The sequence below is a fragment of the Pteronotus mesoamericanus genome, unplaced genomic scaffold (assembly GCF_021234165.1).
Source record: "Pteronotus mesoamericanus isolate MK-2021 breed Mesoamerican mustached bat unplaced genomic scaffold, CSHL_Meso_final contig_164, whole genome shotgun sequence".
Lineage (NCBI taxonomy): Eukaryota > Metazoa > Chordata > Mammalia > Chiroptera > Mormoopidae > Pteronotus > Pteronotus mesoamericanus.
In genome coordinates this window covers 24,387,496-24,411,478 of record NW_026555065.1, presented here as the reverse complement: position 1 = coordinate 24,411,478, position 23,983 = coordinate 24,387,496, and the positions used below count along the sequence as shown (strand labels likewise).

Genomic DNA, 23,983 nt, shown 5'->3' with positions numbered 1-23,983 from the left:
CTTTTTGCATTTTTTTAAAAAACATGATTTATGATTATTATATGAAACTACATTAAGCTGACTCTTCATTCAGCTCTTAGTTTCTAGGTGCCAATTTAGAGTTGAACCAGGTTCTGCTGGCCAACGGCCTTAAGACGGTTATAATCTTGTTTCTTAATAATTTCCACTTAAGGTCCTGATAGTGTTCTCTCTGGTCTTATGATCCCAGTTATTTCCTATTCACTTGCTCTGTGCCAGTGATTGTGCCTGGTCTGCAGATAGGTCATCACTAACCCCTGTCCTCTGCTGGCGAGGACGATAGGTACAGCTGGCGAGAGCAGGGAGCTGGAATCAAGGTCTGAGCTGGAGAGAAGGTGCCTGCAGGAGATGACACCCGAGCTGCATCCCCCAGCTACAAATAGGAGTCATTCAAGCAAAGGGAGGAGAGGGGATTTCTGACTGACTCAGTGTGGTATTAGAACTCGTCAGACTTTGCCTTCCTGCCCCCGCCCCCACATTTGTGTTCCTGTAGTAATGGGAATACATCAGAATGAAGATGGAAAGGGGAACAATACTGGTTTGAGAATGTATAATGGAGGTTCTGCTAGAGCCAAAGTCCTACTCTGCCGGCGTCAGCATTAACTATGAGTAAGTGTATCACTAAAAATGAACTGTGAAGAGGTGCCTGAAGCACTTTTGCAAGGTGCCTTGGAGTTGTTGGAGAAGGATAATCCTCATTTGGGATTGTGGTAAAGGCTAAAATAACCAACTACAAAATCCTCCTCTTGGAGGTGCAAAGGCTGTGCTGGGTCCCCCTGAGTGTACAAAACGTGGTGCAAAGTACGTCTTCCCTGCTGTGGACTGGAAGCTAACTGTGCCTCTTTGCTTTCCAGCTATGTCGACTCTACAAATTTATTGAGCAGAAGGGAGATTTGCAAGATCTAACACCAGCAATAAATTCATTAATAAAACAGAAAACAGGTGTTGCCCAATTGGTGAAGTATGGCTTAAAAGACCTAGAGGAGGTTGTTGGACTGTTGAAGAAACTTGGCATAAAGTTACAGGTTTGGCAATTGTTTGATTCTGGCAGGGCAGATCTGTAGCATTAACGGCACAAGAGGGAAATGGGCTTTACTTTATTAATGCTAATAATGTTCTATTTTTCCAAAAGAGCTCTGCTTTCTACATTTTGGAACATGATATCTAGTAATAATTTTGGCTTAAGTCAGAATTTCTGTGCAATCATTACAATTCCTATTGTGCAACAATTCTTAACTATGTCAGCCTCAGAGTTGTTATCCTTGAAGGGGGCAGCTTCCCTTACTTGGTGGGCTGTCGGGAAACAAACTTTGTGCCAGGTTTTACTGAATATTTGGTTTATGCTAATAGATTGTCCTGAGGCTGTTGATGGAAAACAGGGCCTTTGACACGTTTGTGGCATTTCACTTGACAGGTCCTGATCAATTTGGGCTTGGTCTACAAAGTGCAGCAGCACAGTGGGATCATCTTCCAGTTTGTGGCGTTCATCAGACGGAGGCAAAGGGCTGTATCTGAAATCCTTGCAGCTGGTGGCAGATATGACCTACTGGTGAGGGCCGGCCCCGGATTTGTTGATCTCTTCTGGCTTACTTTCACTTCTTTCTCAACTTGTTATTTTGAAATTTTTCAAACCTGCAGAAAAATTGAACCAGTAGTATAATTGAACCACCTGTATATCTTATATAAGGAGTAGGAATCGAAATGTCTTATGAACCACACTTGTAATGTTTTTGAAGTTTTATTTTAAAATAATTATAGGTTTACAGGAAATTGCAAAGATAGTACAGAGAGGTTTGTTTACCTTTACCCAGTTTCTTCCAGTGGTTAAACCTGGCATGACTGTAATAAAATATCAACACCAGGAAATTGACACTGGTTTACTGTATGTGTAGAATTCTGTGCCATTTGATCCAAGTGTAGATTCCTGTAACCACCAATGAAGTGTAGAAACTTCTACCTTTATGTCCCTTTACCCCATCCCCCATTTGTAATGTTACATTATGTACATTCAGATACACATCAGACAATGTTATACTTACTACTTTGACTATCAAATTCTGAGAAACTCAAGAGAAAAATAGAGTCTATCGATCGTATTTCCCCAACATTTCCATTTTCTGATGAGAAACTTGCTGTTACGGGAATTATTTTTCCCCATAGGAATGGTGATTCTTACTCGATGGTTTCAAAGAGTTTTTTTCCTTTATCTTTAGTTGAAGTTTAGTTATGATGTGTCTTGGCTGAAACAGGGCACATACTGTCCTGTTGGGGTTTTTTGTTGTTTCTTTTAGGCATGTCTAGGTTGCAGGTTTCTCTAGCACCCAATCCAGGATCTATGAGGCAAAAACCAAACCCAGGGAACTAGCCACATGTCACCTGGCTCTTGGCCTTCCTTCCACTTCAGAATCTTTTTATGTTTGTTTAATATGTTGTGTCCAGGAAGTTTAGCTGTACTTAGCAGGAAGAATAGGGAGAAGTGTGCTTACCATCTTTGGTTCAGAACCTCTATATGTTACATTTTAAATTACCCAGTAATATAAAGTAGTAAAAAGAAACAGATGGAATTAATTTTAATAATATATTTCATTTAATACAATATATCCAAAATATTATGTAATCAAAACTTCAACATGTAATCAAAATTTTAAAAGTTATTATTGAGTTATTTTATATTCCCTTTTTTTATTCTGACTCTTTGCGACCAGTGTGTATTTTACATACAACACACTTCAACTCACACTAGCCATATCTCAAGTGCTCAAGCCAGGTGTGGCTGGTGGCTGCCATATTGAACAGTGCAGTTCTAGATGTAACATTTTCCTGAATTTGCACATGTGCTTGCTTCTCTCTCTTCACACACACACGCGCGCACACACACACACACGAATCTTTTTGTTGAATCCTTTGTTGATAAGTTGATGAGGGTGCATGCCCTCTAAACATTTCTTTGCCCATAATTGCAATTTCTTTTCTAGTTCATGACCAGAGCTGTGTGTCTCTCTCTGCAGATTCCCCAGTTTAGAGGACCACAGGCTCTGGGGCCAGTTCCCACTGCCATTGGGGTCAGCATAGCTATAGACAAAATATCTGCTGCCGTCCTCAACATGGAAGAACCTGTAAGTTCTGCCTTTTCTTTCCAGTGTTCCTTGAGTTGTCTTTTATTTTATTGTCATTTACCTGGAGCTCCAGATGTGGCAGTGATAGACTAGGAGTTGGGAGATTTTCTTTTTGCCATGATAAACAAGCCCAAAACTCGCTGTGAATCCTTGCATTTCAGTTCTTAGGCTCTAGCTAGGGGACCTCACACAATCCACTCTTCCTTTTCTTGCCTCACTGCCCTTATCTGTAATGACCTATGTAAGTGGGAGGTGTTATAGTTGTTAACAGACTTATATCAAAGCCCTTTGTTCAGAAGTCCCCCTGTATTCTGCAGAGCTAAAAATGGTTCTTTTTCCATTGTGTTTCAAGCAAGATTAGTTTTCCCAGAGGAAAAGTACCTTTCTGATTGATGGCTTAGGGTAATTGAAATAATTTCTATCTTAAAAGACTAATATTAAAGCTTTTTTACTGTGCTCTTTGTTTTTTCTTTTTCTTTCTTTCTCTTCTGCTATATAATTTTGAATCAAAGGCTTCTGCACATATGTTGCTGTACCAGATTTCAAAATGCCTGTCTTTACATGAGCACTGCCTCCCTCCTGGTAGTGGTCCCACCTCCACGCCTGTCGTCTGGCTCTTCTAAATGTCATCAATCTGTTTCTGATCCAGGTTACAGTAAGCTCTTGCGACCTCCTGGTGGTAAGTGTTGGCCAGATGTCCATGCCCAGGGCCATCAACATAACCCAGAAACTCTGGACGGCCGGAATCACAGCAGAAATCATGTATGACTGGTCACAGGTAATGAGATGAAAAGCACCAGTGAATAGAGTGCAGACAGAGGTCATGGCTTCCATGGCAAATCATCCTCTACCACTGTGGGTTCTCAGACTCCATCTCTGTGGTTACAGTTGCTTCCTATATTACTTTCTGACTGCAGCAGTAACAAATCACCACACCCTTAGCTGTTAAAAACAACACAGGTTTATTAGTTTAGTACATTTGTGGACCTTAGAAGTCTGAAATCGGTATTAACTGGCTTCAACTCAAGGTGTTGATAGATAGGGTTATTCTCTCTGAAGGCTTTGTGGGGAGAGTGCATTTCCTTGCCTTTGCCAGCTCCTAGAGGCTCCCTGCATTCTTTGGCTCATGTCCCCGTTCTCCGTCCTCAAACTTGGCAGTGTAGCATCATCTTTCCTCTCTGACCTCTGCTTCTGTCCTTACATATCTCTAACTCTGACCCACCTGTTTCCTTCTTACAAGGACCCTTGTGATTACACTGAGTCCACCCAGATAATCCAGGATAATCTCCCTATCTCAAGATCCTTAACTTGATCACATCTGCAAAGTCCCTTGTATCACATAAGATAATAAATTCACAGGTTCTGGGGACAAAGACGTGGACATCTTTGCAATCCATTATGTAGCCAACCGCACCTCCCAGAGGCATTCTGTGTTTAGTGTGCTTTTTGCTTTATATCCTCAGAACCCCCATAGCTGACTGAACCCCTGACTGCCCTTTAGAATGTAATGGGGGGCCTTTAGATAACCAGGAGCAGACCATAGAAGGGGTTGCACCCCTCGGTGGTCATCAAGCTATACGCATATTTACCCGCTCTCGAGGTGCCCTGGAGCCTGAAGAGACAGGTGCCTGGGGAAACAGATCCCCCGCCTCCCTCCTGCTCTTCTCACATCATCTGACAAATTGTTTCTGAAGCTGCTGCTGTCCATTTTTGTGTTATATAAAAATTCATGACAGAAGTAGGCTGAGCAATGGTTTTTAATCATTTCAGAGCAATATCCTCTTCCATATGTTAACTTACTTCATAAATTGTTACAGAAGTGCTCTGTCTTCCAGTAAAATGTGAGCCCAGTAATGGGGACATCAGTCCTGCACAGTGACATCCCCTTGCAGACTTCTCTGCTCTAATGTTCTTTATCATTCAATTCTCCTTTTCACCTTCCACTATTTGTGGCCTTTGCTTTCCTTAAAAGCCTTTCGTGTGTGTTGCATAATTTCTGGCACCTCCCATCAAGATTTGAAGCTTCTGGGGGGTTCGGGGGTGGTAGAGCAGGATATACGGGGATCAATGGTGATGGAAGGAAACTTGACTTGGGGGTGGAGAACACACAATACAGTGCACAGATGATGTGTTGTGGAATTGTGCACCTGAAACCTGTATAATTTTGTGAACCAGTGTCACCCCCAATAAATGCAATAAGAAGAAAAAGGAAAAAAAAAAAAAAGATTTGAAGCTTCTGAAAACCTGTTATTGTGTCCTAACCACATTGATTGCCCATGGCCCCTTAGAACAATAGTGAAAGTAATGAAAGCAAAAGAGGTCTTATTCTTCCTTTGAATTCTGTACAAGTCTTGCTTAATATTTGTAATCCCTGAAGTCAGCATGTTCACTTTGAGAATACAGTTGAACACAGTGCATTCTTTTTAATTCCTTGAAGCTGCTCCAGGCGCTCCACGTTTATTTCATGGAATGTTTATTTGTTTCAGTCCCAAGAGGAATTACAGGAGTACTGCAGACATCATGAAATCACCTATGTGGCCCTTGTCTCCGATAAAGAAGGGAACCATGTCAAGGTAAAGACCAAAGGAAATCTTTCACAATTCAATGGATTTCCAAAACTTGATGTTAACTATGGAGTACCTAACTTCCCACTTGCTTGTGGGTGGAAGTCCGTTACTTTGATCTCCCTCTGAATTGCTGGGCTTGTTGGAGAGAATATAAAATAAGGAAGAGAGAATCTGAACATTTCCTTAGAGCTTAAAAAAAACACTGCTGCTCTAGTTTTTTCCTCACTTTTTTCTCCTTGGGTTTTTTTGTTTTGTTTTCCATTTAAGAAAATAAAAATAATAATTAGAGCTGATACTATTGACTGACATATCTTCTGGCTGCTTAGTAACCTGTTTTACTGTTGCATTTAACTAAAAATACTCAGAACTATATAACCTCATAACCTTTTTCTGTTTCTGTTTTTAGAGGGATAAAATCCAAAAAATCACTTTTCTCCTTGTTTTTCTCTTATAATGTCTTTGACTAGTTTTAATGAGTATAACTTTGGCATCATTAAATGAATTGGACAGTGTTCTGTCCTTTTCTGTTTTCTGGAAAATTTTGTTTAGAATTGGTATTATTTCATCCTCATGTATTTGGTAGAGTTCACCAGTAAAGCCACATGGGCTTAGATATAGAGCTACTCAGGTTGCCTCTTTCTTCATGAGTGAGTTTTGGTAGTTTGTAGCTTTCCTAGAATGTTTCCATTTCATCTGTTTTCAAATATTCCCTGTTCTTTCACTGTCCGTAGGATCTGTCATTGTATCCCTCTTTTATTCTTGAGTAGGTAACTCATGTCTTCCATCTTTTTTTTTCTCCGATCAGCCTGATTTCAAGCTTATCAATTTTGTCTTCAGAGAACCACCTTTAGTGTTTAGTTTTCTCTGTTTTTGTTTGTTTTATATTTTATTGATTTCCATTCTCTTTTTATTTTTAAAGAGAAGGGAAGGGAGGGAGAAAGAGAGAGAGAGAAACAGTGATGTGTTGATGTGTATGAGAAGTGCATGAATCTGTTTTCTCTTGCATGCTCCCAGCTGGGGACCTGGCCTGTAACCCAAGCATGTGCCCTGACCAGGAATCAAGCCAGCAACCGTTCAGTTCGCAGGCCTGCGCTCAAATCCATGGAGCCACACCAGCCAGGCTAAAAAAAATATTTTTAAAAGAAAAAAAGAAAAAAAACTCTGTTATTTGAAGAATACACATTTAGGATTTTATATCTAATTGATGAATCGACCTCTTTATCGTGAAATGTTCTTTATCTCTAGTCACATTCCTTGCTCTGAAGTCTTTTGGTTAGTGTTCGCATGGCTTATCTTTCTCCCTCCTAGCTGTGTCTTCATATTTAAAGTGGGTTCTTTAGAGACTGTCACTAGTTAAGTTTTGCTTTTTTTATCCAGCCTTTTAAAAAACTGGAGTGATTAGCCCATTTATATGTGATACAATTATTAAAATGGTTGAATTTAAATCTACCATTTTTTATCTGTTCTTTTTTCCATTTTTTTTCTGTTTTCTTGTCCTTTTTTAAATTAATTCTTATTATTCCATTTTTATCTCTACTATTGATTTACTGACTATGTTTTTGGTGGGACTTTTTAGTGACTTCTCTAGGGTTTGTAGAGAAGTATACATCTCTAATTTATCACATTGTGCCTTCAAAAAATATCATATACCTTCTCATATATTACAACAGAATAATATCGCAACAGAATACTTCTGTTTTCCCTTTCTCTCATAACTTGTTGCTATTGTTGCCAAATACTTTTTCTACCTATGTTATAAATCCCATAATACATTGTTTATATTTTGGTTTTGATTAGTTAGCTATCCTTTAAAGAGGTTTTTAAATAAAGGGGAAATGTCCTTTATATTTACCCACATATTTACAATTTCTGAAACTGTTTATTCCTTTGTGTTGATCCAGATAACATTCTTATTTAATTTTCCTCTGTCTGAAGAACTTCCTTTAGTATTTCTGGTTAGTGTTGGTCTGCTGGTAATAAATTCTCTCAGCTGTTATTGGTCTGAAAAGTCTTAATTTTACCTTTATTTTTTTTTTTAAGATTTTATTTATTTCTAGAAAGAGGGGAAGGGAGAGAGAAAGGGAGGGAGAGAAACATCAATGTGAGAGAGAAACATCTATCAGCTGCCTCTCGTATACACCCAAACCCACAACTCAGGCATATGCTCTGATGGGAATCAAACCAATGACCCTTAGATTTGTGGGCTGACGCCCAGTCATCTGAGCCACACACCAGTCAGTGCTCACCTTTATTTCTTAAAGTTATTTTTGCTAGGTATAGAATTCAAGATTTACAATTTTTCTTTGTCCACTTCGAAGATGTGAATTATTGTCTTCCAACCTGACTTAAAATGTCTGCTTTGATCTTTTGAATATACTGCACCTTTTTTTCTTGGCAGCTTTTAAGACTTTTTTTGTCACTGGTTTTTTTTTTTTGCAGATTTGAACAGGAATACCTCAGTGTAGTATTCTTTGTTTCATGGGGCTTTTTGACCTGTAGATGTATAGTACTTACCAAATTTGGAAAATTTTCACATATCATTTCTTTATTTTTTTGTCCCTGTCCCTTTCCCTTTCTCCTTCTGGGACTCTGATTATAGTATATTAATCATTTGATATTGCCCCACAGCTCGAGACTCTCTTTTGTGTTTTATTGTGGTTTTTTTCCCCCCTCTGCTTTATTCTGAATCAGTCCCTGACCTTTTCTGCAATCTCTAATCAGTTGTTAATCTTATGCAGTGCATTTCTTATTGAGATATTGTATTTTTTTTCATCTGTACAAGGTAATTTGTGTCTTTTTTTTTTTTTTTAATGTCTTCCATTTCTGTTATTGTGGTTCTTATTTTCTTTACATTCTTTTTTTTAAAGATTTTTTTTGTTTTTAGAGAGAGGGAAGAGAGGGAGAAAGAAAGGGAGAGATGGAGAAACATTGATCAGTTGCCTCTCACACACACCCTCCTGGGGACCTGGCCTGCAACACAGGCATGTGCCCTGACATGGAATTGAACCAGCAACCTTTGAGTTTGCAGGCCAGTGCTTAATCCACTGAGGTAGGGATCTTTACATTCTTTATAAAATTTAAAATAGGTATCTTTAAGGTACTTGTCTACTAATTCTTTTGTCTCTGTCATTTCTGGATATGTTTCTATGTATTAATGTTTCACCTGATTATGAGTCCTTTTTTTTTAAGATTTTATTTATTTATTTTTAGAGGAAGGGGAAGAGAGGGAGAGAGAGGAAGAGAAACATCAGTGTGTGAGAGAAACATTGATTGATTGCTTCTCATAGGCACCCCGTTCGGGGACTGAACTGGCAACCTTTTTCCCTGCAGGACGACAGCCAACCAACTGAGGCACACCAGCTAGGGCATGAGTCTTTTTTTTTTTTTTTTTTTTTTTTTTTTTACTACTTTGCATCCTAATAATTTTTGATTGGCTGTTGGACATTATGAATTTTACATTTTTGGGTGCTGGGCTTTCTTATGTTCTTCTAAACACTGTTGAGCTTTGTTTTAGGATGTAGTTAGGATCTTTGGACTCTGACCCTTTCAAGGCTTGATTTTAAGTGTTGTTAGGGCAAGTTCAAGACAGCCTTTAGTCTTGGCCTAATTTAGTCCTTAGAAGTGCACCCTTTGGATGACTCTGCCCTATGTATTATGAGATCTCTCTGCTGTGGTAAGAACAGGAACTGTACCCAGTCCTGTCAGGTCCAGAAATGATATGTGTACTTATTCCTGGTGGTGGTTGCCTCAGCCTTGGATGGTTTCCTCTCACCCCTGCCGGGTCAGTTCCCTGCCAAAGATATGAGTGGACTCCTCTGCAGAGCTTCAGAAATCCTTCCTTCTCTGTGAGTGTAGCTCTCTCCTCTTTGGTCTTCTGCTCCATCATTTCTATCCGACTTGGCCTGCCTAAACTTCACTCTGTCTCTCCAACCCAGCAAGACTCCTGGCCTCTGTTTAGGGGCCCCGTCCTGGCACTGCAGTCTGCAGACTTCCTCAACAAAATAACCTGGCACTTGTAGGCTCACTTTGTTTCGCTTCTCTCAGGGATAACAGGCCTCCAACTGCTTATTGTCCAATGTCTAAAAACCATTGTTTATGTTTTATCTGGTTTTGCTGTTTAAGGCAGGAGGGCAATTCTTGTAGTAGTTAATCCTTCATGGGCAGATTTGAAAGTCCCCTCTACTAGTCTACTTATTAATCACAAAATCATGAATGACCCTAAGTTCCACTAATCAGGCCTCTTCCAGAGCAGTGATTGCTCCTGCAATATTACCAAGATGACTCTCTAGTCTCTGTGAGGTAATTCCAGTGTCATAATGCAATGCTATAATGGTTAGCACATTTTAGAAACTTGGATCAGAATCTGCTTCCCAAAATTTATACTCACTGTTCCTAGTTCTACCCCCTGGAGTAGTCAAGGTAACAAATCTAATTTTTCCTCCTTCACTCAACTACTTTCAAATAAATTTTAGGAGACAGACGCCATGCCACTTTAGCTGTCTTCTTTTCTGGTGTACACATTCCAGTTACTTAAGCCATTCTTCATAACATGGTTTCCAGATCTTTGACCCTCTTAACCTCCTCTAGACACACTTAACTTTGTCAATGTCTGTCTGTGAATGTGATACCAAAATTCCACAGAGTGCCCTAACCATGTTCTGACTAAATGGGAAGGGCCTTTGACCTCCCTCAATCCAGATACCATATTCCTCCTAATACAGCCTATAAGTGAACTCTTAGCAACCATGTGGTTCCTTTGGCTCATACTGAATTTATCAACAACTGAAACCCATTAGGCTTTTCAGTTATTACCATGCCTGACTGGTCTTCTACAATGAAGACTTTATTTTTCAGGACTTCATATTTATCTCCATTAAATGTGATCTTGTTCACTTCAACATCATTCCAGCATATCCGACTCTTTTCAGTCTTGCTTCTGCCCCTGTTAATGATGGGTCAATAGCATCATCTTCATATTTGAAGGGCAGGGCATCACTTCATTCATCCATTCAGCAAATACATTTTAAGCATTCAGCGTGGGAGGGATTAAATTTAGGTCCATGAAGGATGCAGAGACATTTAAGCCACAATCTCTGCTTGTCAAGGATCCTGCAATCTGATAGGGAACATGAGATATTTGTGTATGATTATGACCTAGAAAATGCTAAATGTATGAAAATCTTACAGCAAAAGTTCTCTGAGGACTCATCAGCCGAGCAGATTATTTCAGAGCTATCAAGGATGTCTTTAGGGTAGCGGTGAGATTTATGCTAGATTATCATGGATGGGCAGGATACAGGTGTGTGCTGAAAGGGACTCATAAGCTGAAGAAATAGCAAAGGTAATGGTAGTTCTTTTGTTAGATTGTCTGAAAGATGCAGGCCGGCCAGCAGAGCACTACTCTAGTGTTACCCTTAATTGTCAATTTTGGATGAAGCAGGAGGATTGTAAAGGAGGAGATTTCAGCAGGAAAGAATGGTTCTAGCTAGGTCTAGAAGAGCCAAAATGCCCAACCAAGAAATTTGGACTTTATTTAGCTCCTAGGGGGGAGCCACTGTATGTTTTTAACAGAAGGGGACCTCAGAATTGTATGTGAAAAAATAATCTGCAGGGATTTGTTGTATGGAATGGAGTGAGGGAAAATTGAAGACAGGGATAGCAGTGGGAAGAATACTGCTCTATCTCAAACCAAAGCTGAATGTTGGCTGTGGGAAGATGAAAGGGCAGGTACCATAAAGTAGGATAATGGGACTTGGGTTTGGAAAGGAGAGGGGAGAGTCATAGAAACCTTTGTGACCAACCAAAGGATGTTTAGGGAAAAGAATGTGTGAAAGAATGAAATGAAATAGAAGCTGGCTGGTGCCTTTTTTTTTTTTTTTTTTTTTTAAATTCTATGATCTATGATAAGCTATTTTAGTCTAGACTTGGGTTTCTCAACAGCCACACTTGGACATCCTGGGCCAGGCAGTTCTTTGCAGGGCTGCTGCCCCGTGCACTACAGGACTGATAGCGGCATGCCTAGTCTCTGCTCACTAGATGCTCCCACAGCTGTCACGACCAAAAATGTCTCTGAACATGACCAAATGTCCTGTGAGGGGAGCAAAATTGCCCACGGTTAGGACACAAACCTAAACTGTTGCCTTGTCTTACTGTAGTATTCTAACTTAGCCTGTTGGCTTCTGAAAGGATTTCATTTCTTTCATTCTTTTTAAGGTTAAGTCTTTTGAGAAAGAAAGGCAAACAGAGAAACGCGTGCTGGAGTCTGATCTTGTGGACCACGTTGTACAGAAACTAAGGACTAAAGTCAGTGATGACAGGACTATCAGGTAACCTTAATAAACAAAAGCCCAGAAAATCAGCTGCAACTTCTTAGATAGAACATACTTTAAAAGTCAATTTGATCCTTTTTGGAAATAAAGATAGGTCTGCCTTACTTTCAGTGAACCTTTCTGTTGCTTCTGAATAGCTCAGCAGTTTAATTGTATGACCCCCTGTGTAAGACTAGTTATATGTCACTTTCCACATTAGTTCTCCAAAACATGTCAAAGAATATTTGATCATTTTGAAAGGCCTAAGCTGCCAAACTCTATCTGCCATTATCTTATTTGGTCTATTAATCAGTGAATTTTGGTAGTGTTTTGTCAATGTATTTGAAAGGTCTAATATGTTCTGGGAAGAAATCTCATATATTCATCATGGGAATGTAAATTAGTTCAACTTTCTGCATAAGAATTTAGTAAGTTTTAAAAGCCTTAAAACTTAAAACTGAAAAAAAGATAAAATAAAATGACCCAATTCCACTTTCAGGAATTTATAGTGAAAATTATTCCATAGGGATAGTAGGTACACAGATGTCTATCAAGGCATTGTTTATAGTAGCAGTTCTCAAACTTTTTGGTCTCAGAACCCCTTTATACTCTTAAAAATTGGGGACCCTGAAGAGCTTTGTTTATGTGGGTTATATGTATCAATAATTTGTGTTAGAAATTAAAATGTAAACATTTTAAAATTCTAATTTTAAAATAACAGTAATACACCCATTACATGCTAACCTAAATAACATATTTTAATGGAAAATAAAAGTATTATCCATACAATTTACTAAGAAGAGTGGTATTGTTTCACATTTTTGCAAATATTGTTAATGCATTATTTTACGTCTTTTTAACTTCTTTAATGACTTAATACAAAAACCTAGATGTCATACCCGCTCTGCATTCAGTCTGCTGTGACACCACACATCATGTAGTCTCTGGAAAATTCCATCACACGTTCACAAAAGGATGAGAATAAAAAGGATAATTAATATTTTAGGATTATTGTGAAAGTAGTTTTTACCTTGCAGGCCCCTTGTGAAAGGATCTCAGGGACCTCCAGCGGTCCCTGGACCATACTTTGAGACTCTTTCACATATAGTAATTATAATACTCATTGGTAGAAGGTTGTTTGAATTATGATACTGTGAAATACTGCGCAATACTACGCAGCCTTTAGTTGTAGTAAAGCCGAGTTTATTGACATGGATGTCCAGCTAGGATATATGGTATGACTCCTTTTTAAAAAATTTTTTAGTTATTGATTTGAGAGATCGAGCTGTCGCTCCACCCATTTAGGTTTCACTGCTTGCTTCTTATATGTACCCTGACCAGGTATCGAACCTACAACCTTGGTGTGTCAGGACAACGCTCTAACCAACTGAGCTACCTGGCCAGGGCCTGATCCTATTTTTGTCTCAATCAGAACACATAATCCATACATATAAAAATTACAAGAGGTCTTCATTTTCCTTCTTTTTTCTTTTTTTGGGGGGTTTTGTTTTCTTATTAAGGTGTTAATTTTCTTTAAGCTGTTCTATATATTTGTTACTCTTGTATTTATATTCATAATCAGAAAATGTAATACTCCACATTTTTTGGCTTATTACCAGTATTCTGAACCAGCAGTGGTTTTGCCCTCCCAAGGCACATTTGGCAATGTTTGCAGACATTTTTGGTTGTTTCAACTGAGGGTGCAGGGATATTGCTAAACATTCTACAGTGCACTGGACTGACCATCCATCCCCAACAAAGAATTATCTGGCCCAAAATTTCAATAGTGCCAAAACCGAGAAATCCTGGCTTGTTTTTGCTTTCTTTCCCTTCTCTGGCTCCACCCCCTCACATCTGTACCCTGCTTGCATAAATTCATCATCGGGCTTTTTCTGAGAGAATATATTTTTGAAGCAACCAGGTATTAGGGTTGCAGATCCAAATCAAAGACAGTGATTTCAAGAAGACAAAAAAAGTCAGCTAATTTAGTGAGGAGCCCATGAACATTATTAAGACACTTAATAGGCCAGATGGAATTTAGTTTTAGCAAGGAAGGTTTCAAATCTTTCCTCCTGTATGATTATTTCCCTGTTTTCCCGAGATAGAGTGCTGTTGTGTCTCTCAAAGGCTACAAAGTAATTCACAGTCTTTGAAAGAACATTCATTCACACCTTTTGAAAGAATCCCCTTACTTGCTAAATGGTCTCCTGTGGGTGATCGCCAAGGTTGCTGCCATAATGAAGGTGGGGTCTGCTGTTGCTAGTGTTTCCTTGTATTGTGAGGGGAACTGAAAGAACGCCCATTATATTTCATTGAAATTAGCTTCTTACACTGAGCCAGGATTTCAGACCCACCTGGATAAGTCAGAATGTTGTTTTTAGGCATTTGCTAATTTGCAATTACATCCTTTATAGTTTTTACCCGCTCTTGACTAAAAGCATAATTAAGAGAAAATTTGTTCCTTCACTAATAACCAATATTTATGAAATACTTTTACATTTAATAGAAAAAAATGGTTCACTGTAAGTAATCTGTGTTGCTTTTGGCTTACTGACTGTTTTTTAATTTTTTCGTTTGGTTGTTTTTAGAGAGGCTTCCGATAATCTTGCAGTACAAAATCTGAAGGGGTCATTTTCTAATGCTTCAGGTATAATTACTAATTATAATCTAAATATAATAATGCTTTTGTGTGTGTGTTTGCTGTAAGCACTTATGACTGTGGCTAACTCCTTGCTTCATCAAATATATATATTTTTAAAATAACATATATACAATTAATTGTACCAAATGGAATTTATCCCTATGTTTTGAAACTCACATCCTAGAAAATGATAAATGACAACTGAGCATTTGGTGACTGTCTTATTTTTACAAGCAGTTTAATCTTTCTTCAGCTTAGTTTATGGTATAGAATTATTAAATGTGGGTCGTTTTCCTGGAAATTTTCTCCATACAGAGGGTTGAAGAGAAGTACTTTGAAATCTTTTGAAGAAAGAAACTATATACATTTTATTTTCATGAAAGCCAATAGGTAACAGTGGAGCTAGTTAGGCCTTTGGTTTCATCACATGTATTTTACTGTAAAAGAAATGTCCTGATTAAGTCCATTAGACAATATATTTGGCTTTTAACAGAATTGAGTCTTTTTGGTTCATTTCTGTTAGCATTGACTCTCTGCCACCATCATATTTCAAATACTTTGAAGAATTAAAGGAAGTATTAAGAGTTTCAGAGAAAATTTGATTTTTTTCTTAGGTTCATGAGGTTTTGGTGACTCATATTGCCTCCCTATGTTTTTGTCACCTCCCACTCCCACCTGAGCAGAGAAGGCTGTTGGTTGTGACAGAAGCATCAAAACCGCTGGATGTTGGGGCTCTGGGTTCTCCCTGGGCAAGTGCAGGCAGTTGCAGAGAGAGGAAACGAGGCCCAGACATAATCTAGCCCATAGACTCACCCCAGAGTGGATTGTATTATTATCTCCGTTCTCTGGGTGGTGTGTTACAGAACGTAGGACCAAATAAGGCCATGAATTCTGAAACTCTCTCTGCTTCAGGTCTGTTTGAAATCCACGGAGCAGCCGTTGTTCCCACTGTGAGCGTGATAGCCCCGGAGAAGCTGTCAGCCAGCACCAGGCGGCGGTATGAAACTCAGGTACACGGCAGAGTTTCTGAGGGTTTCTAACGTGAGCTACAAAGGAGGAAGAAAACTGGAATTAAATATACTTAATACGAGCATTAGAATGTACTACAGCCATTTGGGAGTGACAGAGATCAGTGCCTGCCCCACGGAGGTGGTCCCTCGAGGACTGAAACAGGCAAGGAGGAAAGGTTAGGGTATTCCAGATGGGAGGGACAGTAGGAAAGGCCGTATGGGACAGCGTTAATGAGTACAGTAGGGATGCTGGCCTCACTTGGGAAGAGGGTATTAGAGAGTGGCCATTTTTTAGAAATGTAATTAGATTGAAGTACAAAAGATTAGGTTACCTCATTTTTGTAAGCTGTACTAGCTGTTTCTCAGGATTTTAGTGGAAACTCATTTTTCACGTCTTTCTACCATATTTCAGTTCCATGTTTTCATTGCTGTAACCTTCCCCTTTTTCCAAATTTAGCTTGATACTGAAATCTCCATGCTTCCTTGTGCACTATTGCACTGCACTGAGCTTTTACCGGGTGTTCTTTCAAAATTATAAATAAATAAGCAACCAGGTGGATTATTAAACATTATCATGATAAAGATAGGCTGTGAAATCTCATTCTCCCTGAGACCATAATAGGATACACATACATCTTCCTGAGTGGTTTAAGAGCAAGTCCTAGGATAATATTTGGGATCCTTTCTAGGCTTTGGTTTGTCATCTGTGATTGTTTCCTGGAATAGGGCATAAAATTACAAGAAAAATGGCTTGCTTTGACAGGTTCTGAATTCTGACATGACTTCTTCTTGTTAGGTACAAACCCGACTTCAGACCTCCCTGGCCAACTTACATCAGAAAAGCAGTGAAATTGAAATTCTGGCTGTAAGTTACTGTTTTTAACATTTTGAGGATGGCTTCCATCCATACTGTCAAAGTAGTTTCCTCAGAGGTCAGGGCTTTTTTGCTCAGTGGCAGCAGTGTTGGGGTCCAAGCCTATTATCACTGATGTGAACCATGTGTAATTTAAGTCTGTAAAGAACTGGGGAGAAAATTGAATGTTGTGTGTTTGTTTCTCTCACCTTTTTCCTATGAAAGATGGAGTAGGGAGTGAAAATGAAAATCATTTTTTAAATGTTTCAGGCCTTTGCCTCAGTAAGGCTACACTAAGTGCAGGAAGCAGTGTCAAGTCTGTGGAGCGTGTGTAGTGGGTGGGAACTAGGAGTATTAGCTCACCAGGGCTGAGATCTTATCCATGCGCAGTTCATTAAGTCTGCTGTGTAGCACAGTAGCATCCCAGACTCCACCAGCCCTATTCATGCTGCTCCCTCCAAAATGATGTCATCATCACAAGCCATTATTATGTGCTGCCATGGGTTCTCTGACAGATTACATACATTTTCATGTATTAACAGGTAGATCTACCCAAAGAAACAATCTTACAGTTTTTATCACTAGAGGTAAGCAAAATGAACTCTTCTGCATTGTGGTTTTTAAAATCCCAAAGCTCTGCCAAAAGAAGACTAAAAATGGTATTATTTTCTCAGTGATATTAGGTATTTCTAATGGCAGTTCCAGGAATTTGGTGATGTTCCTGCATGTGACATATATAACTAAATCAGATTCTGAAGGAATCACACTTTTCTAGTGACTTTCTTTTAAATTTTAGAGGTTACTTAACAAATACCTAGTGTTTTTATTGAATGTCAGGCTCGGGCAGGCCTTGTCCTCACCATTTTATAATTATTAAACTCATTTAAGCAAAACAACCTCAAGAGAGAGGTACTGTTATTATTATCCCCATTTTACAGAGAACAGAAGAGGTTAAATATCTTACTCGAGGTCACCCAACTTGTTAAGTAGTAGAACCAGGACTTGAACCTAGGCAAAGTACTGGAATATATGTTCTTAAACACTGTACATGCTCTGCTGTTTCAAACCTTCATTCCAAGTAGGAAAGCCATTTGTAGAACTAGAACTAACTATATGGAAGATCTTTTTGTAAGAAGTAAATTTAATTAGGTCATACTTTGTTTCTTTTTTTTACAAGTACATACCCTAATTATCAAATAGCCAAATAAAAACTTAAAAATTTGAATAATTAAACCTTTGTTGTCAGGAATGCTTAACAGCTTAATCACAGCTATAGGTGATTTTTGCAACATGTCATATCAAAGAATACTCTGTCTATCCAAAGTGTTTAGTCACAGATTAAATCTGATGAAAAATGAACCTTGTCCCAGGAGTAACATTCCATACTGCCTTTTCTGTGTTGTCTTGTAAATAAGCAAATGCCACTATACTGGCAATGTATTGTTTTATGAACCATTCAAATGGATGCACATCAGAGGTGGTTAAGTCCATTTTACACAAAGGGTAGGCAGAAATAACTGGTCTAAAGTCACATTAGCACAATGCAGCTGCAATATTGTTAATCAGGGTCTAATAGGCTGTTGAAAGAAAATTGATGCTTCAAAGGGAGAATCCCAGCAGTCTCCCCATCAGTCCTAGTATCTCCCCCTATAATGATGTCATCACTTAAAGGAGGGAATGGCATTGGCCTTTCATTAGTGACCCAAAAAAAAGCAAGTTAATAAACCCTAGTACCTGTTGTTAAGCCTTATCTATTTTTTCCTAGTGGGATGCTGATGAACAGACATTTAACACAACCGTGAAGCAGCTGCTGTCACGTCTGCCAAAGCAAAGATACCTGAAATTAGTCTGTGATGAAATTTATAACATCAAAGTAGAAAAAAAGTAAGTTATCACTTAGGCATCACAGATTTCAAAATTGGTTAAAACTTAAGAAGCGGTTTTAAAGTGACATAGTGTACAAGGAGGGACCAAAAAAACCCAGAATTATCTTCTGGAAGGTGGGACCCTTGTAGTACAGGCTTCCCTTGCTGAGTGTTCTAGGAACCCAGCTCTATCAGTGTACCAGCTGGCATTGTTGTGAGAGGCTGCATTTAGCTTCAGTGAATTTTTTAAGACTATTTCAAAGCATTTGTCCATTTCATGATGGGTGATTTACTAACATACCTGGCCACAGTGTCCTGAGTATTAAGCAGTTTTTGACCAAAAACAGCTTGACCCCCGTGCCTTACCCTCCCTATTCACCCGATCTCACCCCAAGCGACCTATTTTTGGTTCCCTGGGTAAAAAAGTCCTCAAGGGGCATTTTGCCATTGTGGAAGAGGTGAAACAAAAAACGGCAGAAGCACTACAAGGCCTTCAAAATCAACAAGTTCAAAAACTGTTCTGAGCAGTGGCAAAAACATTTCAGTAAGTGTATTGCATCAAATGGAGAGTACTTTGAAGATGACTGAAGTTTCTTTCTAAATATTTTTTTAAAGATTTTTAAAATTTATTTTTAGAGAGAGGGGAAGGGAGAAAGAGGGAGAGAAGAAACATCAATATGTGGTTGCCTCTCACACGCCCCATCCTGGGCACCGGGCCTGCAACCCAGGCAGGTGCCCTGACTGGGAATCAAACCAGCAACCCTTTGGTTGTCAGACTGGCACTCAGTTCACTGAGCCGCACCAGCCAAGGCTGAAGGTGATTGAAGTTTAAACATGTAAGAGTACACACAGAATTTCTTTTATAAATTCCAGTTTTTTGAGTCCCCCCTCATACTGTCTTGTTGAGATTTGGTGGCTGGTAAGTTATGTCAGAACTGTAGCTGGTAACCACTAAATCTTCCTCAGGGCTGTATCAGTCACAATCCTGTCAGTAACAGAACAGAGGTCCCAGGAGTAGCCATCCCAATTACTGTTTTAATCTCTCAGGTTAACTCCTAGAAATATGTTCAAATAATCAAAAAACAGTTGTGCCTATTTTGCTTTGTCTTCATGTCAGAGGCCAGTTTGTTTATGTGATCTTCCACTTAAAGGCAACAACAAAGCCTGTGAAGGGAATGGCGGCCTCCTTGTATAGGACCTTAGACTGCAGACCCTAGCCAGTCACAGCTTTTGTAAAACTTGTGTAATATTTTTAGTGCCTAGCCTTCCATCTCACTGTTACTCTAAAAATAATTTTTGATTAACCTTGTTCTTCATCCATCATATTGACCCTACCTTTTCCTTTCTTTTACAGGGTGTCTGTGCTATTCCTGTACAGCTACAGAGATGACTACTACAGGATCTTATTTTAATCCTAAAGAACAGTCACTGCATTGTTTAGACAGGAGCTTATTATTATAAAATGTTGTACATTCATTGTAATTTTAAAGTACCTTTACATTCTAAGAAGCTGTGACACAAAGTGGAGCTTTGTACATTTTTCATATGTAATATATATATATAAATTTATCTTTTTGAATATAATAAATGCTTTCATATATTTGCTTATTTTTAATTGCAAATCTATTGACACTAAAGGTTTTGTGGAGTTAGGAGACAAAAAAAAAAACCTTGTTCTTACCTTAGCCCCTAATGACTAAGCACATGACAAACGTCCAAACTGAAGGGCATAAAGAAATCAAATATCATCATTAACTTTATTCTTTAATTCATAATCTTTATTCTTAATTTTATAATATGTTTATCCTAAGGTGCTTAAGCAAACTGTCATTTGACTATGAGAACTCATTCAAATTTGCTAACGGTACTACGATGATAAAGTTATATAACCAGTTGGGAAAAACACCCACAAACTAACACAACTTTTAATAAAATTTCCAGTTTTAATTCCAATAACCTAGAAGATTGGGCTAAAAGCCTGTTCATAACCCTATTGTTCCAGAATCAGTAATTATTGCCAGAACTATTAACACGGGGAGGGAAAAGGAATAAATAAAAGATAGTCAGTGTGATAAATAGACAGGTTTAATGGTACATTGCTCATCACACAGACGGCGGCAGAGACTTTAAACTATAACCCAGGAGTATACAACTGTGCAACACAGGCTAGACAGCCATGTCAAAAAGAAAATGGCTTCTTATAACCACCCTGTAAACATCACAGCTCTTGTTCCATCCAAGTGACCCTAATCTGACATGAAAACAGAATGCAGGGGAATCAGAAACCTGGCTTTGTGGCCAAAAGTAAAAACCAAAGGAAAAATAGCAATTCAATGGTTAGTTGGTGAAAACAGAATCTGGTGCCCTTCACTGTGCTGCTTTGCTCTTCTTGCTCTTGCTCTTTTTGTCCCTCTTCTTCAGTCCATCCATGTTAGCTCTCAACAGGTTTGAATAAGCCTAAAAGATACAGAGCACGGCTTTAGTGGGAAGAGCTGCAAATAGGTGGAGAAGCTACCCCGTTTCTATAATGGATTTAATGTTGCCAAAATCAGAGTCTACATGATAAAGCATATATCATCATGGGACTCTTGTACCTGAAGGAAAATGGTGTATGAGGAAAACACTCTCACATTATAGCACCTTCTGCAACACTCACCCACAGTGAGTTGCACTTTTTTTTTAAGCACAAAGGGATAAATGGAGGCAACTTCTTGTTCAACTTTATTATAGGTAGAGCATATCTGAGGCCTAAGATGGCAAAAATTTAGCTTATAAAAACTAAAAAGGAAGACAGTATCAGTGTTAAAAGTAAAGTTCATAGCCTGGCAGCTATGTGTTCATAAACTATTAGTAAAACATCATAGGAGAACAGTGAAGCTAAATACCAATTTTAACCCAGTGTTCAATATTATGCTGACACTTGCCCTGAGAAAGGGAACATAGGGAACAGCAGAAACTCACCATCTGAAACTTATTCACTTCTTTAGAGCTCACCTGGAAAAGGAGCGGAGGAAAAAAGGTCACCCCTAGTATCCATTTAGAAATCCCCTGCCTCACCTTAGACAGTAACTCAAAAGCCTCAGGAAGTTATAACCTAATCATTAAAATATTTCTTCCCAATTCAGGGATCATGATACACTAAAGGCTATTTTTCTATTCCACTTTCCTCTGCCTGGGGAATAAGCAAAATAGCTCTGGACATTTTTCCACATGAGAATTGTACCAAGACAGGAAAGAGGCAGAAGAAGTAGGTGCCTAAAGAAACTATGCTTCTCATCTCTGCTGAAATCTCTTACGCACATGGCACTGACTTTCTCCCTGGGTTCTGAGAGGTGTCAAAAGGGTGAAGTACTAACCTTTTATGCAAGATGTATTTAAACTATTTCCTCCACATCTTATTTTAAACCTTCTTCCATTAATTCAGGCCTATTTAAGCAAAATGCAAGCTACCACAACAAGAAATTCTACCTCTAAAAATTCCTTAAGTTTCTGTATTTCATGATACCCAACTGTATTTCTAAAAAGCACTTAAAGTTTACTGTAAGTGTCCTCTAAAGGTAACTGGTAAAGGGAGGCATCAACTAATTATGATCAACAATGTCATGAATATCCTATACAGGTGTGGCTACAGGGCATTCCACTTCTGCCCCAGCAGAATAAAATACAGCCATACTTCAGAAACATCAGTTCAGTTCCAGACCATCACAGTAAAGTGAGTATCACAACAAAGCAAGTCACAAATTTTTGCTGGTGGGGAGTCTTGCCTTCAATTTGTAATAAACTCAACATCTGGCAGCATGATGAAGCAATGTACAATAAAGAGAGGTATGCCTGTATTCATTCTGAATCCAGGGAGTCTCTTGCTTTGCTATATTCAACCTCCACCTTGAAAGGGAATAATTAGGGCTCTTTGAATAAATTTATATTCTCACAAGTACCAAGCCTACATATAGCCACATGGTTACTACATGAACCACAAAGAAAAGGAATAATCAGTTTAAAAGCATCATCTGATGACATGAAATTGTTGGTGGAAGGCCCAGCACAGTAAGTTAAGGGCGTAAGTAATCATATACTTAAATGCCAACTCCTCCTTACAGTGCTACTATGAGTAAGGACCGATATGCTAATTTTATTTCCAAAAATATTTAAACAGAACAAGTGTTTGACTTGTTAATTTTGCTCTTGAGCTTTCTACTACTAAGGTAACACAAGAAAGCCCTGATCCCAAAACAGCTGGGGAGTTACACAATAAGTAGCCTTTATTTAAAACAAAAAACAAAAGCCGGTTCAGATATGCTGCATGCTACGTTAGGTTTAAGTGTTTAAACTCAAAAACTGTAGTGTTAGGAATCCACCTCACCACCGTGCTGATCTTCTTTTTTCCATCAGTAGCTCTTAACAGACACTTGTTGTCTGAGGGCTCAAAGCCCTCCACAGAACCTTTCCTTGGAATGGGTTTAGTTCGGCCATCATCTGCATGAAAAATACATCTTGGTGAACACAGCCACAGACGTTAACAGGTAGTTAAAATGTTAGTAATCAGGGAAGGGATAGAAGAGGACACCTAATCCACCTGCACTGCTCCAGTTCTGTTAACCACCTCATCCACCATTGTCGACGGTGTTGCCAAAACTTGGGAAACTACTTGCTACTTCCACGACAGGGATACTCTAATATCAAAGCAGATTAAATCCCACTAACAGAGGTTTGGGATCCTTAACAAGGGGAAGAGCCACGACACACTGGAGCCCACTGTAACCGGAACCGTGTTAAATAGTTAAGTGCTGGGGGCCGCACCCGCCACAGCCCCTAATATTCTCCGGTCCCTCGGCCCTCGCTGTGCCCAGTACAAGCAAGGTGGAGGAAAATAAGGGAAGGCGGGGAGGCGCCGCAGACTCGGCTCTTGGTTCCCAGACTCTGGGCACCAAGGGAACTCTTGGTTCCCAGCTTCCTTCCGGCCTCGCTGTGTCGACAGCTGCTTACACTTCTTCAAGGTGATGAACACACTGCCCGACAACCGGCACTTCTGGAAGAGCCTGGTCAGCTCCGTCAGGAACTGGAACACAACACGGCCCCGTTAAGCAGCCCCAAATCCCCGCCGCGTCAAGTCCCACCCACCAAAGAAGACAGAGGCCCCGAGCTAAGTTCCCAACTGCATCCCTGCCTCGGCGGGGCGACTGCCACCCTACCTGCTCACTCTCCAGCAAAACCATCCCGGCTCCGCTAGCCCCACTCCGTCAGCGTAAGACCCAAGCAGTCGGAGGCGGAAGTTCCGGCCAGGCTGGGAGGCACTTCCGCTTTTAGACTTCGACTCTATTCTTCCAAACCCTGCCTCCGCCGTCTCCCCGCCCCTCCTTCCCTGCGCCTGCGCTATGGGATGCCCCGTGCGGACTTGGCGGGTGGGCCGATTGGAAGTGCCTTTGGCCGTCTGGGGTTTCACCCGTCCCAAGCCGTCTCAACCGGTGGTCCCTGACGGGTGTGGTTCAGTTGGCTGGGCCTCCTCCCGCGAAGAGATCGCAGGTTGGATTTCCTTTCAGGGCACGTGCGTGGGTTGCGATTCGGGTGCGTACGAGAGGCAACGGTAAATACCTAGAACAGTGCC

General features: G+C 39.6%; 2 protein-coding genes across 3 annotated transcripts in view; one reads left to right on the top strand and one right to left on the bottom strand.

Moving 5' to 3' along the window:
* The window catches only part of EIF2AK4 (eukaryotic translation initiation factor 2 alpha kinase 4), a 102,238-nt gene extending 82,345 nt beyond the window's left edge, over positions 1-19,893 (top strand). For both annotated transcript variants that reach the window (XM_054565596.1, XM_054565597.1), the window contains 12 exons: positions 873-1,043; positions 1,433-1,567; positions 3,027-3,134; positions 3,784-3,912; positions 5,621-5,707; positions 11,915-12,027; positions 14,598-14,656; positions 15,563-15,660; positions 16,457-16,525; positions 17,056-17,100; positions 18,279-18,397; positions 19,733-19,893. In XM_054565596.1, the coding sequence (XP_054421571.1) occupies positions 873-1,043; positions 1,433-1,567; positions 3,027-3,134; positions 3,784-3,912; positions 5,621-5,707; positions 11,915-12,027; positions 14,598-14,656; positions 15,563-15,660; positions 16,457-16,525; positions 17,056-17,100; positions 18,279-18,397; positions 19,733-19,790 (1,191 nt within the window). In that variant the 3' untranslated portion in view covers positions 19,791-19,893. The remainder of the gene's footprint in view (positions 1-872; positions 1,044-1,432; positions 1,568-3,026; positions 3,135-3,783; positions 3,913-5,620; positions 5,708-11,914; positions 12,028-14,597; positions 14,657-15,562; positions 15,661-16,456; positions 16,526-17,055; positions 17,101-18,278; positions 18,398-19,732) is intronic.
* Positions 19,894-20,146: 253 nt separating this feature from the next.
* Positions 20,147-23,658, bottom strand: SRP14 (signal recognition particle 14). The gene is made up of 5 exons (XM_054565149.1): positions 23,571-23,658; positions 23,365-23,437; positions 22,742-22,854; positions 21,340-21,372; positions 20,147-20,835 (listed from the first exon to the last, which is right to left on the bottom strand). The coding sequence occupies exons 1-5, from the start codon at positions 23,592-23,594 to the stop codon at positions 20,746-20,748; spliced, it is 333 nt and encodes a 110-aa protein (XP_054421124.1). The 5' UTR covers positions 23,595-23,658; the 3' UTR covers positions 20,147-20,745.
* Positions 23,659-23,983: the final 325 nt, after the last annotated feature.

Excerpts from the sequence above, each read along its gene's own strand:
- SRP14 (XM_054565149.1), bottom strand. The coding sequence starts at position 23,594 with ATGGTTTTGCTGGAGAGTGAGCAG. Across the intron at positions 22,855-23,364 it reads GTTCATCACCTTGAAGAAGT|ATGATGGCCGAACTAAACCC; the intron begins GTAAGCAGCTGT and ends TTTTTCATGCAG. Across the intron at positions 20,836-21,339 it reads AAGTGAATAAGTTTCAGATG|GCTTATTCAAACCTGTTGAG; the intron begins GTGAGTTTCTGC and ends TGTATCTTTTAG.